The following is a 16,359-nucleotide window of genomic DNA, read 5'->3' as shown; positions in this document are numbered from 1 at the left end:
ACAGAGACCAACGGCAACAAACTTCTGAACAATCTGAAAGCTTCTGAACAATCTGAAAGCTTTCACTGCCTCTTTCAACAGGAACAATCTTCTTGCGTGATATGTCTAGTGACCTTCTCTGACATCTGGGCCCCCACACCCCCTCACCTTGGCTAGGCAGCTAGTAGTATAAATACAGCGAGGAATGGGCAGCTTGGCCGGCCTCCCACCCAAACGTAACGGCCAGCCAAACCAAACCCAACACGACGCCGCCGAGCAGCATGAATCCGCCGCAGCCGGAGCGCCGCCGCGGCGGCCCGCCGTCGGACCCGAACGACGACGTGCTCGGTGAGATCTTCCTCCGCATCCCTCCGGACGACCCCACGGTCCTCGTCCGCCTCTCCGCCGTCTGCAGCCGGTGGCGCCGCCTCCTCACCGACCCCGACTTCCTCCGCTCCTACCGCATCCTCCACGGACCGCCTCCGATCCTAGGCTTCTTCTGCGAACCGAAGGTATGCTCTGGATTCATCCCCACCACCGCCTTCCGCCCGATCGTTCCCAGCCGCTCCGTGCGCTGGTTGCCGTGCGACTCCCGCCACGGCCGCGCCCTGTTCATCCGCGACCCCGAATCATCCCAACTACTCGCATTGGACCCCATGACCGGCGCAGAGCGGCTACTGCGTGTGCCAGAGATCTGGAGTTACATGTCCTGGACCTGGAGCGCGTCCGTGTTCTGCGCGGTGGGCGGCTGCAATCATCTCAACTGCCACGGCGGCCCCTTCCGCGTCGCGTTGGTCGGCACCGATTTCTGGAAACCCACGATTGCTGCGGTCTACTCGTCGGAGACTGATGCGTGGAGCGATCCGACCTACATTGGTCCCCCGAATTTCATCTCCCTGCCGAGAGCAGCAAGCGTCCTCGTGGGGAACGCGCTGTACGTCCTCTGCTGCGGGAACAATATCCTGGAGTTCGACATGGCCACGATTAGGTTAGCGGAGATCTCGCCGCCGTTCGTGGACTATGTGTACTGGTGCCACGCTTGCCTCGTGACGGCGGAGGGTGGCGGGCTGGGATTCGCTGCCATCAAGGGTCAGACCAGACTCCACCTGTGGTCCAAGGAGGAGGCCACTGATCGATGGAACCTCTGCGCAGTCAAGGATCTCGAGACGCTGCTCCCCCGCTATGCAATCTCCCCGATGATTGCGTTGATTGGCTTCGCCGAAGGCGTCCGTGTTATCGTCGTCAGGACGTGTGCTGGCATCTTCACCATTGAGCTGGGATCATCTGAACGAGTCAAGGTGGTGACGATGAGAGGTGAAATCAATGCTGCTTTTCCTTTCATGAGCTTCTGCACTCCAGGTTTGTGCTTGGCAACTCAAACCATGGGAAAGGTTCTGTGCATTTGTTCGTTTTTGACTTGATTACTGCTGAAACCTGACACGATTAAACCTTTAACAGCTTATGTGTTTGCTTAATTAGTTGCGATTTGCTGATAATTTGTCCTATCCAAATGTGCACCGAGTTAGCACTATCTAATGTGTTTGTTGCATTTTACTATCACAATTGTCTATCGATATTGGGTAGATATATATATAACTAGAATATTAATTTGCTGTTACTGTGTCTGATCTGAAGCACAAATCCCAAATCTGAAATATCCTGTAAATTCTCAGAATTTCCAAATTGATCGGTGTGAATGCTGGGCTATGGCTCACTTTCACAAGTTTGATTATCTGTATCTTTACAGATCATTCTAGAGCTAGATTGCCACCGCCGGAATGATCCTGCCGTTTATAGCCTTACACGAACCTGCTGCTGTTGGCTTCCTGCAGAGCTGATGCTTGAAGTTCTTTCTTCTGATGCGCAATTTAAGCAAAGAAGAGAGTTCACTATTGGTACAATTTAGTTAGTTTTTTTTCCTGTTTTGCAGTCTTACTGAGAAAAGGGCTAAGTAATGATGGTCATCTGAGTAGGTTTTAGAAAAGAGTGAGACTTGTTAGTTAGCTACCGTGTCTCTTCTGGATGATAATGATTCATGTTTGTAATGTCCATATATGATAGCTGGGGAAAGTCAAGTTTTATTTGGCTGGTACACGCAAGCAAGATAAGTTGCATCCCGGTTTTTGAACTATGGTAATTAGAGAGAGAAGAATTGTCACTCAGTGACCCACAAAAGAAAAGGAGATTTACAACATCCTGATTCTGATGATGTATTGGGAACTTATAGGGCATCCTGTGCATTAGATATCATGCTGAAGAATGAACAGATGAATTCACGCCATGATGGTTACAAGTTCTTGCAAAATGGTTGATGCTCAAGACTTCGGAGAACTGCAGAGGGACTGTAGAATATGCAATTTGATTTCTTCTGTCATGGCTTGAATCTTTCTGTCTATAAAATGAGTGAAACTCTAACGGCTCAACGGATAAATTGACTTCGGTGTGATGCTGGCTGTATTTGACTGTTTTTCCAGCCTGAATCAAGAAAATGAGAGCATTTAGGATTACACATAAACATGCGCACACTATATGCAAGGAGAATGCAACAGGGAGTAAGAACCTTGCAATCTCTTCTACATATCTCATTTTTTGCTTTGAACTTGTTTCAATCACTTGTCCCCCAAGTATCATTTCATCCAAAATTGGATGCAGCTGCATTTTATATTGCAATTGGCCTAATGTCACAGAAAAGCATGGATTGAAACAATAGTCAACACCAGAATCATATATGCTTAGAAACTCCTCCTGTGATCCTGGTTTTATAGTTCCCATGTTGCCCAATATTGCTCAGCACAGCAACATGTACTGAACCCCTTTTTCATCAACATCACAGAGACGAACTGAAACAAACTGATGAACAATCTGAAAGCCTCTGAACAAACTGAAAGCTTTCTCTGCATCTTTCAACAGGAACAATCTTCTTGCGTGATATGTCTAGTGACCTCCACTGACATCTGGGCCCCCACACCCCCTCTCCTTGGCTAAGCAGCTAGTAGTATAAATACAGCGAGGAATGGGCAGCTTGGCCGGCCTCTGCATTTCGTCCCCCAACCAAACGGAACGGCCAGCCAAACCAAACCCAACACGACGCCGTCGAGCAGCATGAATCCGCCGCAGCCGGAGCGCCGCCGCGGCGGCCCGCCGTCGGACCCGAACGACGACGTGCTCGGTGAAATCTTCCTCCGCATCCCGCCGGACGACCCCGCGGTCCTCGTCCGCCTCTCCGCCGTCTGCAGCCGGTGGCGCCGCCTCCTCACCGACCCCGACTTCCTCCGCTCCTACCGCGCCCTCCACGGACCGCCTCCGATCCTAGGCTTCTTCTGCGAACCGAACGTATGCTCTGGATTCATCCCCACCACCGCCTTCCGCCTGATCGTTCCCAGCCGCTTCGTGCGCTGGTTGCCGTGTGACTGCCGCCACGGCCGCGCCCTGTTCATCCACGTGCCCGCATCATCCCAACTACTCGCATGGGACCCCATGACCGGCGCAGAGCGGCTACTGCGTGTGCCAGAGATCTGGAGTTACATGTCCTGGAGCGCGTCCGTGTTCTGCGCGGTGGACGGCTGCAATCATCTCAACTGCCACGGCGGCCCCTTCCGCGTCGCGTTGGTCGGCACCGATTTCTGGAAACCCACGATTGCCGCCGTCTACTCGTCGGAGACTGATGCGTGGAGCGATCCGACCTACATTGGTCCCCCGAATTTCATTTTCATGCCGAGAACACCAAGCGTCCTCGTGGGGAACACGCTGTACGTCCTCTGCGGCAGGAACAGTATCCTGGAGTTCGACATGGCCAGGATGAGGTTAGCGAGGATCCCCACGCCGTTCATGCACAATATGGACTGGGGCGAAACTTGCCTCGTGACGGCGGACGGTGGCGGGCTGGGGTTCGCCGCCATCGAGGGCCAGTCCAGACTCCACCTGTGGTCCAAGGAGGAGGCCACGGATCGATGGAACCACTCCGCAGTCAAGGATCTCGAGACGCTGCTGCCCCGCCATGCAATCTCCTCGAGTATTGAGTTGATTGGCTTCGCCAACAGCGTCCGTGTCATCGTCGTCAAGACGCTTGCTGGCGTCTTCACCGTTGAGCTGGGATCATCTGAACGAGCCAAGATGGTGACAACGAGAAGTGAGATCGTTGCTGCTTTTCCGTTCATGAGCTTCTGCACTCCAGGTTCATGTTCTTCACAACTCAAACCATGGGAAAGGTTCTGTGCATTTGTTCGTTTTTGACCTAAATACCAAGTACTGCTGAAACCTGACGTGATTAAACCTTAATAGCTTTTGTGTTTGCTTAATTAGTTGCGACTTGCTGATAATTAGCCATATCCAAATGCGCACTATCTAATATTTTTGGTGCATTTTACTATAACAATTGTCTCTCGATATTGGTTAGATACCTGTAACTAGAAGATTAATTTGCTGTTGCCGTGCACTGCTGCATCCTTTCTGTCTGATCTGAAGCAGAAATCCCAAATCTGATATATCCTGCAAATTCTCAGAATTCCCACCCTGATTGGTGTGAATTGTGGGCTATAGCTTACGTTCACAAGTTTAATGATCTGTATCTTTACAGATCATTCTAGAGCCAGATTGCCACCGCCAGGATGATCCTGCCGCTTACAGCCTTACAGGAACCTGCTGCTGTTGGCTTCCTGCAGAGCTGATGCTTGAAGTTCTTTCTCCTGATGCGCAATTTATGCAAAGAAGAAAGTTCACTAATGGTGATCAATTTAGTTAGTTTTTTCCTGTTTTGTAGTCATACTGAGAGATGGGCTAAGTAATGATGGTCATCTGAGTAGGTCTTAGAAAAGAGTGAGACTTGTTAGTTAGCTACCTTGTCTCTTCTGGATGATAATGTTTCATGTTTGTAATCTCCATATATGATAGCTGGGTCAAGTTTTATTTGGCTGAGTAGCCAAGTACATGCAAGCAAGACAAATTGCATCCCGGTTTTTGAACTGTGGTAATTAGAGAGATAAAAGAATTGTCACTCAGTGACCCACAAAAGAAAAGGAGATTCTGATCATGTATTGGGAATTTATAGGGCATGCTGTTCATCAGATATCTATCTGAAACCGTGCATCCTGTGGGATTTGCACGTCTTCCAACGAATATCAACATTGCAAGTTTGCAAAACAAACTGCTGGAGTGTTGGGGGAGATCATCAACCGAATGAGAGCTATGTTTTATTTTGTTTATAGGAGGCATGATACTTCAATTTGCAGTCAATCGGCAAGCACAACCAGATAATTCAGGGGCTGAAGAATTCAGGTCAAGTTACATCTAACAATTTCAGGCTGGATACAGATGAATTCACGCCATGATGGTTACAAGTTCTTGCCAAATGGTAGATGCTCAAGACTTCGGAGAACTGCAGAGCAACTGTAGAATATGCAATCGGATCTCTTCTGTCATGGCTTGAAACTTTCTGTCTATAAAATGAGTGAAACTCTAACGGTTCAACGGCTAAAATACTCTGAAATTGACTACGTTATGATGCTGGTTGTATTTGACTGTTTTTCCAGCCTGAGTCAACAAAATGAGAACTTTTTGAATTACACATACACATGCACACACTATATGCAGACAATTTAGAGAGACGGGGATGGCCTAACAGACAGCTTTGCCCGCTCTGTGATGTCCAACCGGAAAATTGCACCCACCTGTTCGTCACCTGCCCAATCTCTAATGCGGTGTGGGCGATGTTGGCGCAGCTGGGTAGGAGTACCGTACCAATGCAATTACCAGGAGACATGTCTTTCCAAATCAAGTTCAGAAAATCCTTTGATTCGCTGTTTCTCATGATGTGCTGGAGCCTGGATGATCTGGAAGGAGAGAAATGCTCGGATCTTCGAAGGAAAGAGCCACTCACCTTTTCGGCTGTTCAAAGAAGTGAGAGGTGAAATCAAACTGTGGCTGGAAGCTGGGTTATTCCAAAGTAATCGGTAGGATGTTAGCTATAAGTAGCAGTGTTTCACTGTGCTTTTCTGTTTGAGCTTTTTTCTCACCCTCGAGGAGGTATCATAATCTATCTTTTTTTATATAAATTTTAGTAGGTATTAAATTTTACATAAAAAAATAGTATCTTATGGTAACTCCTTAAGGATGGGAAAAAAATTTAAATTTTACGTAGAAAAGAGTGGTACATGATATCTCAAAATTACTGTTTCTGTTTAGGTTCTCAACTGGCGCTGAGTCAGTCCCGGCAGCCTGCTGCTGTGTTGTAACCTACCATATTTTGTTTTTTTTCTTCCCTAATCTTAATGAAATTGACCGGCTTCTTCAGCCGACCCGGCAGAAGGCAGCAGGGAGTAAGAACCTTGCAATCTCTTCGGCATATGTCATTATTTGCTAGGCGTCAGGAACCCCCGAATTTATATTATAAAGGCATCTTTGAAAGGATGCCAAATGTTTGCTCTAGATGCTATAAATTATCACGTTAATCGAAAAAAGAGAGAAAATCTAAACCATCGGATTACAATATATCTAGATTACATAATTGAGATTTATTTATTTTTTTGACTAGGTGTCTTCTTTTCAATTTGGATGCATGAGATATTATCATTGTGAATCGGACACAGGTAGGCTAAGGAGTCTGTAACGTGTATTGTGCATGCGTGTAGTAAGGAGCTTCTGATAGGAAAAGAAAAAAATGGAAGAAAAAAAACAAAGTTGCATAGGAATAAAAGTAAAGCTCATCTGCTGTTTGACACAAGTGCATATTCCCAAATCCCAAAACATAATGGCCATAAGATCGGAAAATAACTAGAGAAAAGGAGAAAAACAATAATATGTACAACTAATATAGTGTTGGAAAAAATGGAAGAAAAAAACAAAGTTGCATAGGCAATAAAAGTAAAGCTCATCCGCTCTTTGACACAAGTGCATATTCCCAAATCCCAAAACTGAGACTATATATAGAACCTTCCAAATTAAACTGAGACTATATAGAAATATAATTTTAGAAAAATTTTGAATTAAACAATACAAAGATATATTTTAGAAACATTTTGAATTAAATAATACAAAAAGAAGGACATCTGTAAAACACAAAATGAGATTAATTAAATGTAAGATGAAAAATATATTAAAAACTAAGAATTTTATTTCAGTACAAATAATACTAATGAAACATCAATAACACCTAAAAGTAAGAATCACCACGACATATATACAACATATACATTAATTAAGAATATGTATCAAAATAGAATGTATAATTACCTAAAATTATGATTAAAGATAATAAAGAGTACATGAAAAATATAAACTCATAATTAAGAATCAACACAACATATATACAAGCAACGTACTGAGGGAAGGGGCAACCGAAGAGCAAGACAATAATGGTCGATAGGTTTACTAAAAACTGTAGAATGGGAGCTCCATTGAGACAAGGTTTGATTTTTTTTTTTAAAGGTCTGTATGACAAAAAAATAGGCGGGATGGTAGACATGGTGAGTAGATGTGGTAGCGAAAAAAATAAGTTGTTGCTAGCTGGTGGGTATTTTAAAAAACTATTAAATTAGATGCCCAAAAACTGTAGGGTTTCATTACATCTGGTAAGATCCAAGACAATGAGTCACTATTTGACCGTTTTCAAAGCTAACCATGTATTGAAAAATAAAATAGTTTAGATCATAATAAAGTTTGTATCTGTGCTAACGGCACAATTACGCAAGCCACCGAACTAGTTTATATAATATGCAAGAAAGAAGGGATATCCAAACGAGAAATGAAAATCCATCTTCCAAACGTTGGCAAAGCACATAGTTTGCGTTCTTTTAAGATGAAGACAAAGGGTGAAAGATTATTTGATTTTTTGATAGCTATTAGATTATGTAAATGATGCAATCAGCTACTACAAAGTTTTAAAAAACTATTTTAGAAATTTAATTTTGATAAGCATTTATATAGAAACTCTTGAAAAAAAATACATGTCCAGTAGTTTGAAAAACGTCCATGCAAAAGTCAAAAAACAATCTGAGAATAATCTAAGACGAACACAACCATAGTTGAGTTCCTATAAATATTGAACTTACTGGGGGAGTATGTTTAAATATTGTATAAGTTACCTCTATGTTATCTTTTAATGAAACTAGTTAAATACATAGCTTTGCTATGGATTTTATGATGTATTATCAAATTTTTTTATATGAAATATTCACCTTAATTTGAATTTATATGTAGATATGAATCTATATTTAACTGATTTTTAATATTAAGAAATTTAAGTGCTAAATTATAAAACTATAGTGAGGATAGATAATCTGCAACCACCACTGCCCCTATTTATTTTTATAGGAGTATAGATAAAAAAATTAAACAGTTCGTAGCTCTTCTATTTATCTTGCTCAATCAATGTGGATCGTGGAATGTTCATCAAGGCAACCATGAGTATTTTGCAACTTGCAAGTGCAACATCGGACAGAAAGGTACTCCATCACAAATTTGACCGTTCAAGAACTGCATGTAGTTGATCGATTGTGGAACAGGGTTAATCAAATCAGTGACATCGGACACAAAGGTACTCCGTTGGGGTTGTTTAGTTAGTGAAATAAAAAATTTTGGTGTCACACCAAACGTTTGACCGGATGTTAGAAAGGATTTTTGGACACGAATGAAAAAACTAATTTCATGACTAACATGTAAACCGCGAGACGAATCTTTTGAGCCTAATTAATTTATCATTAGTACATATAAATTATTGTAGCACTTATAGCTAATAATGGATTAATTGAATCCAACCAGCTATAAGTAGAGCGAGCAACGCGCAGCTTGGCCGTCGTCTGCATTTCGTCCCCACCCAAACGGAACGGCCAAAATTAAACCCAACACCACGCCGAGCACCATGAATCCGCCCGCCGCCGGACCTGAACGACGACGTGCTCGGTGAGATCTTCCTCCGTATCCCGCCGGACGAGCCCGCGGTCCTCGTCCGCTTCTCCGCCGTCTGCAACCGGTGGCGCCGCCTCCTCACCGACCCCGACTTCCTCCGCTCCTACCGCGTCTTCCATGGATCGCCTCCAATCCTGGGCTTCTTCTGCGAATGGCGCGACCACGAATGGATGGCACGCCCCGCCTTTGTCCCCACCACCGCCTTCCGCCCGATCTTTCCCAGACGCTTGGTGGACTGGTTGCCGTGTGACTGCCGCCACGGTCGCGCCCTGTTCATCACCCGCGACAGTCAATCATCCCAACTGTTCATCACCGGCAGAGTGCCCAAACAAATCGTCGTATTGGACCCCATGACCGGTGCAGATAAGCTACTGGATGTGCCAGAGATGTGGAGTTACATGCACTGGAGCGCGGCCGTGTTCTGCGCGGTGGGCGGCTGCAATCATCTCAACTGCCACGGCGGTCCCTTCCGCGTCGCGTTGGTGTGCAGCGATTCGAGGAAAAGGAAACCCACGATTGCCGCCGTCTACTCGTCGGAGACTGATGCGTGGAGCGATCCGACCTACATTGGTCCCCCATATTGCTTTGTCATGCTGAGAAGACGAAGCGTCCTCCTGGGGAACGCGTTGTACTTCCTCTGCGGCAGGAACAGTATCCTAGAGTTCGACATGGCCAGGATGAGGTTAGCGGCGATCCCCTCGCCGCCGTTCGTGGACCATGTGTACTCGTGCGGCACTTGCCTCGTGACGGTGGAGGGCGGCGGGCTGGGGTTCGCCGCCATCGTGGGCCAGTCCAGACTCCACCTGTGGTCCATGGAGGAGGCCACTGGTCGATGGAACCTCTGCGCAGTCAAGGATCTCGAGACGCTGCTCCCCCGCTATGCAATCTCCCCGATGATTGCGTTGATTGGCTTCGCCGAAGGCGTCCGTGTCATCGTCGTCAGAAAGCGTACTGGCATCTTCACCATTGAACTGGGATCATCTGAACGAGCCATGGAGGTGACGACGAGAAGTGAAATCAACGTTGCTTTTCCTTTCATGAGCTTCTGCACTCCAGGTTCGTGTTCTTCACAACTCAAACCATGGGATAGGTTATGTGCATTTGTTCGTTTTTGACTTGACTGCGAATTTGCGAAATACTGCTGAAACCAGATGCTATTAAAACTTATCAGCTTAAGTATTTGCTTAATTAGTTGCGATGTGCTGATAATTAGTTTAGTCATATCCAAATGTTGCATTTTACTGTCACAATTATCTATCGATATTGGCTAGATATAACATAACTAGAAGATTAATTTGCTGTTCCTGCTCACAGTTGCATCCTTCTGTCTGATCTAGTGATCGGGAGCAGAGATTCCAAATCTGATATATCCTGTAAATTCTCAGAATTTCCAGCCTGATTGGTGTGAATTCTGATCTATAGTTTGGGTTCACAAGTTTGATCATCTGTATTTTCCCAGATCATTCTAGAGACAGATTGCCACCGGCAGAATGATCCTGCCGCTTACAGCCATACACGAACCTGCTGCCGTTGGCTTCCTACAGAGCTGATGCTTGAAGTTCCTTCTTCTGATACGCAATTTAAGCAAAGAAAAGAGTTCACTAATGGTGACCAATTTAGTTAGTTTTTCCTGTTTTGCAGTCTTACTGAGAGAAGGGTTAAGTAATGAACTAATGATGGTCATCTGACTAGCTTGTAGAAAAGAGTGAGACTTATTAGTTAACTACCATGTCTCTTCTGGCCGGTATGGCTGGTAAATTTTTTTTATCCGTTGCCTTCCTTTTAGTTGAGTCCAGAAATATAAAACAATACCAATTGGAAATAGTAGTATATTTGATTAGTTCTACAACTCTAACATAAAATTTTCTATCTACATCCACTATTCGATCTTGACCATTAAAAAATGACATCACCATGATCTAACGGTGTAGATTTTTCTCTTTTTCTCCAATTAATCTACACTGTTATAAGTTAGACCCACCATGATCTAACGGTGTATATTTTATCTTTTTCTCCGATTAATCTACACCGCTATACTCTGAACCCATCATGATCTAACGTTTTTTCTTTTTCTTCAATTAATGTGAAAATTTCTAGACCTCAAAATAAATGTGGAGCCTCCTTTTCAGGAGATAGATAGATAGATATCAACATTGCAAGTTTGCAAAAGAAGGACTGCTCGAGTGCTCGGGGAGATCATCCAACGAATCTCTTATGCAAAGAAAGTAGTCGATCTAGTTGATCCGCCAAGGTTACCACCATCGCATCCGCCTCCGTTGACAGCACCTCCATTGTCATTGCCTCCTCTCACATTGCCTCCTCCATTGCCATCGCCAACTCTTTTCCCAGCGTTGAACATATTGATGTCATTGGTTGCCATTGGCTTGATGAAGATGTTGTAGAAATTGTTGAGGAATGATGAGCAATCGCATCTGTAGCGCTCCCCTAAACAATATTTGTTGATCTACCCATGCATGTACTCATGGTCTAGTGTATGTTCGTAGAGGCCTGCTTGCCTAGAAAACTTGTGTGCACAAGTTCACCGGACCAGGGATGAAGAGAGACAACACAGAAGCGAATTATAGATGATTAACCAATAGAATACATGTCTTCTCTTTCGTGCATGGGACATCAATTGCATTCTTCTTTTATAGAAGACAAGGAAGATAGAGATAAATGGTCTCATGGTTGGTGAAAAGGAAGGGAGTACTAACCATCCATCAACCACCGTTTCACCATAACCAACCATCAATTAGTGATATTGAGAAGATTGCCACTCCATTAATCAATTATTTAAATAATTCGAGAAAACTCTACATCTTTTCACTTAATAACCCTAAACCAATGAGATATGAATACACATGATTCCTACCATCGTTAACCATGAAATTTATTTGATTTAATTGATTTAAATGGATCAACTACCCAATTAAATCCAATAATCCCCACCATATTTCAAGGCAACGAAAGAGCAAGACAACAGTGGTCGATAGGTTTTCTAAAAACTGGAGAATGGAGCTATGACAACAAGGTTCGATCTTTTAATGCCCCTATGACAACAAATAGAGAGGGCGTTAGACCACCCGGGTGAGCGATGGAGTAGCAAAAAAATAAGTTGTTGGTGGCCTGCTAGTGGGTCTTTTAAAAATTATTAAATTAGAAACCCAAAAACTGTAGGGTTTCATTATATTTGTGAAGACCCGAGACTACTGACTTCTTATTTAACGGTTTTTAAAGCTAACCATGTGTTGAAAAATATAGTATTTTAAATTCTAGTAAAGTTTGCATATGTGCTAACGGTGCAATTGCGTGGGCACACAACTAGTTTATCTAATATACACAAAAGAAGTGGATGTCCAAACGACATATATAAATCCATCTTCCATACATTGGCGAAACACATACGGTACATTTCTTTTCTGGCTAAAGATAAACGATAAAAGATTATCTAATTTTTATGATAATAAATATGACATGGTGTAAACAATAGAATTAGTTACTCTAAAATTAAACATCTATTTTAGAGAGACAAGATGATATATATATATATATATTTTACTCTAAAACATATATTTTACTCTAAAATTAAACATCTATCGTTTATTAGTTTGAAAATCGAGTACGTAGAAGCCGAGAAAAAAATGACAATAATCTATGTGGCTAACACAGGCATAGTTGAGTCAGTAAATATTGAGCCTATTAGGTGGACCTAACAATGTGGATCGCAGAATGTTCATCTATTCAAGCGCGAGTATCTTGCAACATGCAAGTGCAATATATCGCACAGAAAGGGACTCCATCTGAAATTTGACAGTTCAAGAATTGCAGGTTGTTGATCCATTGTGGAACAGGGTTAATTAAGCAAATCCAAAATAAATTCCTCTGAAATTCACTGCAAAAACTAGAGCCGAAACGTGGATTCGGCAGGTTCACTTCACGCGTAGAAGAAGGCATATAGACGCAAGCGATCAAACTGTACCGCAGGTCAGTTCCACTGACATCTGGGGCCCACACCCCCCTTGAGCTGGTTGAACCCAACCAGCTATAAGTAGAGCGAGCAACGGGCAGCTTGGCCGGCATCTGCATTTCGTCCCCACCCAAACGGAACGGCCAAAATTAAACCCAACACCACGCCGAGCAGCATGAATCCGCCGCAGCCGGAGCGCCGCCGCGGCCCGCCGATAGACCTGAACGACGACGTGCTCGGTGAAATCTTCCTCTGCATCCCCCCGGATGACCCCGCGGCCCTCGCCCGCCTCTCCGCCGTCTGCAGCCAGTGGCGCCGCCTCCTCACCGACCCCGACTTCCTCCGCTCCTACCGCGTCCTCCACGGATCGCCTCCAATCCTAGGCTTCTTCTGCGAATCGCTCGACCAGGAAAGGGTCGACTACAAATGGATGGTACGCTCCGGCTTCGTCCCCACCACCGCCTTCCGCCCGATCGTTCCCAGCCACTTCGTGGACTGGTTGCCGTGTGACTGTCGCCACGGCCGCGCCCTGTTTATCACCCGCGACAGTCAATCATCCGAACTACTCCTCTCATTCCAATCTACGACCGGCAGAATGCCCAAGCAAATCCTCGTATCGGACCCCATGACTGGTGCAGAAAAGCTACTGGATGTGCCAGAGATGTGGAGTTACATGCACTGGAGCGCGGCCGTGTTCTGCGCGGTGGGCGGCTGTAATCATCTCAACTGCCACGGCGGCCCCTTCCGCGTCGCGTTGGTGGGCAGCGATTTCTGGAAACCCACGATTGCCGCCGTCTACTCGTCGGAGACTGATGCGTGGAGCGATCCGACCTACATTGGTCTCCCGAATTTCTTCGTCATGCTGAGAAGACGAAGCGTCCTCGTGGGGAACGCGTTGTACTTCCACTGTGGCTGGAACAGTGTCCTGGAGTTCGACATGGCCAGGATGAGGTTAGCGGCGATCACCTTGCCGCCGTTCGATGACTATGTGCACTGGTGCAGCACTTGCCTCGTTACCGCGGAGGGTGGCGGGCTGGGGTTCGCCGCCATGGACATGGAGGGCCAGTCCAGAGTCCACCTGTGGTCCAAGGAGGAGTCCACGGATCGATGGAGCCTCTCCGCAGTCAAGGATCTCGAGACGCTACTCCCCCGCGATGCAATCTCCCCGATGATTAAGTTGATTGGCTTCGCCGAAGGCGTCCGCGTCATCGTCGTCAGGACTTGTGCTGGCATCTTCACCGTTGAGCTGGGATCATCTGAACGAGCCAAGGTGGTGACGATGAGAGGTGAAATCCATGCTGCTTTTCCTTTCATGAGCTTCTGCACTCCAGGTTCGTGATCTTCGCAACTCAACCCATGGGAAAGGTTCTGTGCATTTGTTCGCTTTTGACTTGACTGTCAAGTACCGCTGAAACCTGACGTGATTAAACCTTAACAGCTTATGTGTTTGCTTAATTAGTTGCGATTTGCTGATAATTAGTCATATCCAAATGTGCACCGACTTAGCACTATCTAATATGTTTGTTGCATTTTACTATCACAATTATCTATCGATATTGGCTAGATATACATACTAGAAGATTAATTTGCTGTTCCTGCGCACTGTTGCATCCTTCTGTCTGATCTAGTGATCTGAAGTAGAGATTCCAAATCTGATATATCCTGTAAATTCTCAGAATTTCCAACCTGATTGGTGTGAATTCTGTGCTATAGCTTGCGTTCATAAGTTTAATCATCTGTATCTTTACAGATCATTCTAGAGACAGATTGCCACCAGCAGAATGATCCTGCCGCTTACAGCCGTACACGAACCTGCTGCTGTTGGCTTCCTGCAGAGCTGATGCTTGAAGTTCCTTCTTCTGATACGCAATTTAAGCAAAGAAAAGAGTTCACTAATGGTGACCAATTTAGTTAGTTTTTCCTGTTTTGCAGTCTTACTGAGAGAAGGGCTAAGTAATGATGGTCATCTCACTAGCTTTTAGAAAAGAGTGAGACTTGTTGGTTAACTACCATGTCTTCTGGACGATAACTATTCAAGTTTCTAATCTTCATATATGATAGCTGGGCCAAGTTTTATTTGGCTGATTTGGTGAGTACACGCAAGCAAGATAAATTGCATCCCGGTTTTCGAACTGCGGGTAATTAGACAGATAAAAGAATTGTCACTCACTGACCCATAAAAGAGGAGGAGATTTACAACATCCTTATGCTGATCGAGTGATCGTGTATTGGGAACTGATGATTTTTTCTATGAATAAATTGATCATTGATTCAAGAAAAGCTTGAACACGGCGAAACAACAGCTAGAGATCATGAGCAAGAACATAGCCCTGTATCTTGGCTCGATTACAAATTCACTTGTCTACACTTAGGGCTCCTACAGTTAATGGCCCTAATGACATTTGACAAGTAAAAACATTAATTAAAATGTAGTCACTGAAGAGTCTGCTCATCAACCATATTGAGGCCAAGAATGTAGCTTGGCATCGATTGCAAATTTACAGGTTTACAAACTGATGACAACTGGAGTAGTAACAGTGCTCAGCGAGATCAGAAGCAGGGGACGATGGGTGAAGCCCTGGCGCCGCCGTCAGCTCCGACGACCTTGCTCAGCTTCGCGTGCTGGTCCCCGCCGGCCGGCGGGGAGTCGCTCGCGCGCTTCATCTTCTTCCTGGCTAGCTCCTCCTCCTCGGCGGCGTACATGTCGAGCAGATGTTGCGCCTGCTCCATGGCGGTGGCCAGCCCGGGAACGGTTTGCTTCATCAGCTCGGCGGCCTCGGCGCCGTGGCTCCCCAGCTCGGCCACCATCTGCCGCACCTCCTGCCTCGACCGCGCCGCCAGGTAGCACGTCACGGACTCGAGGGGGCGGCCGGACACGACGAGGGACGCGGCGTGGACGGCGTCCTCCATGCCGACGGGGCCGCCGCCGCCGCGGCGACTGCTGCGGCGGCCGGCGAGGCCGACGCGGAGCTCGCGGCCGCGCAGGAGGTGGCCGTGCAGGTTGCGGCAGGCGCTGCGGGCCGTCTCGTCGTCGGCGTACTCGACGAAGGCGTACCCCCTGTGCTTGTTGGTGGCGGCCGGTTCGGCGGCGGCGAGGCGGAGGGAGCGGACGGGGCCGATGAGCTCGCACGCCTGGCGGAGCTCCTCCTCGGATGCGTGGAAGGCCACGTTCCCGACGTACACGACGCGGCTGCAGGTACAGTTCACGTCGACGGCCATGGCGGACGACGGCGGCACGGCCATGTCGGGTCCCAGAGCGCCGCCGATCGACGTGGACGTGGGAAAAAGCTTGTGCGAGATGGCCTGCGGTTCGCGGCGAGCTCGGCTCCATTTATCGTGGCGCGGCGCTCCGTTTCGAAGTCGCCGTCGGACTCCGACTCCGACCGGGCCTGAACAGGTTTATTGGGCCGGGCCGTTCTACCTGGAAAATTCGGCCCGTCAGGCCGTCACGTGAAGTGGGCTGGGAGAACCCACGGGAAATGGATCCTCGACCCGTTCGTCTGTTCCGAATA

The 16,359-nt window shown here is 46.2% G+C and overlaps 5 protein-coding genes across 6 annotated transcripts; 4 read left to right on the top strand and 1 right to left on the bottom strand.

Moving 5' to 3' along the window:
- The first annotated feature begins 214 nt into the window (after positions 1–214).
- On the top strand, positions 215–2,822 carry LOC107304316. 2 transcript variants are annotated; one of them, XM_015837942.2, is made up of 2 exons: positions 215–1,338; positions 1,727–2,822. In XM_015837942.2, exons 1-2 carry the CDS (start codon positions 261–263, stop codon positions 1,759–1,761), a joined length of 1,113 nt encoding a protein of 370 aa, XP_015693428.2. In that variant the 5' UTR covers positions 215–260; the 3' UTR covers positions 1,762–2,822. The 2 variants fall into 2 exon arrangements, with proteins under 2 accessions (XP_015693428.2, XP_015693427.2); XM_015837941.2 differs by having other exon boundaries at positions 1,812–2,820.
- A 209-nt stretch (positions 2,823–3,031) lies between these two features.
- LOC121054658 lies at positions 3,032–5,443 on the top strand. The gene is made up of 2 exons (XM_040524812.1): positions 3,032–4,153; positions 4,556–5,443. Exons 1-2 carry the CDS (start codon positions 3,082–3,084, stop codon positions 4,588–4,590), a joined length of 1,107 nt encoding a protein of 368 aa, XP_040380746.1. The 5' UTR covers positions 3,032–3,081; the 3' UTR covers positions 4,591–5,443.
- Positions 5,444–9,230: 3,787 nt separating this feature from the next.
- LOC102717625 lies at positions 9,231–10,676 on the top strand. Its single transcript, XM_006656779.3, has 2 exons — positions 9,231–9,936; positions 10,340–10,676. Exons 1-2 carry the CDS (start codon positions 9,231–9,233, stop codon positions 10,372–10,374), a joined length of 741 nt encoding a protein of 246 aa, XP_006656842.3. The 3' UTR covers positions 10,375–10,676.
- Positions 10,677–12,972: 2,296 nt separating this feature from the next.
- LOC102717350 lies at positions 12,973–15,032 on the top strand. The gene is made up of 2 exons (XM_006656778.3): positions 12,973–14,178; positions 14,598–15,032. The coding sequence occupies exons 1-2, from the start codon at positions 13,023–13,025 to the stop codon at positions 14,630–14,632; spliced, it is 1,191 nt and encodes a 396-aa protein (XP_006656841.3). The 5' UTR covers positions 12,973–13,022; the 3' UTR covers positions 14,633–15,032.
- Positions 15,033–15,141: 109 nt separating this feature from the next.
- LOC107304335 (cleavage stimulation factor subunit 2-like) lies at positions 15,142–16,090 on the bottom strand. The gene has a single exon (XM_015838045.2). The coding sequence runs from the start codon at positions 16,088–16,090 to the stop codon at positions 15,398–15,400; it is 693 nt and encodes a 230-aa protein (XP_015693531.2). The 3' UTR covers positions 15,142–15,397.
- Between the last annotated feature and the right edge of the window lie 269 nt (positions 16,091–16,359).

Source organism: Oryza brachyantha, chromosome 6, assembly GCF_000231095.2.
Source record: "Oryza brachyantha chromosome 6, ObraRS2, whole genome shotgun sequence".
NCBI classification, from domain to species: domain Eukaryota; kingdom Viridiplantae; phylum Streptophyta; class Magnoliopsida; order Poales; family Poaceae; genus Oryza; species Oryza brachyantha.
Note: the sequence above shows the minus strand (reverse complement) of the source record. Positions and strands in the feature narration are given on the sequence as shown.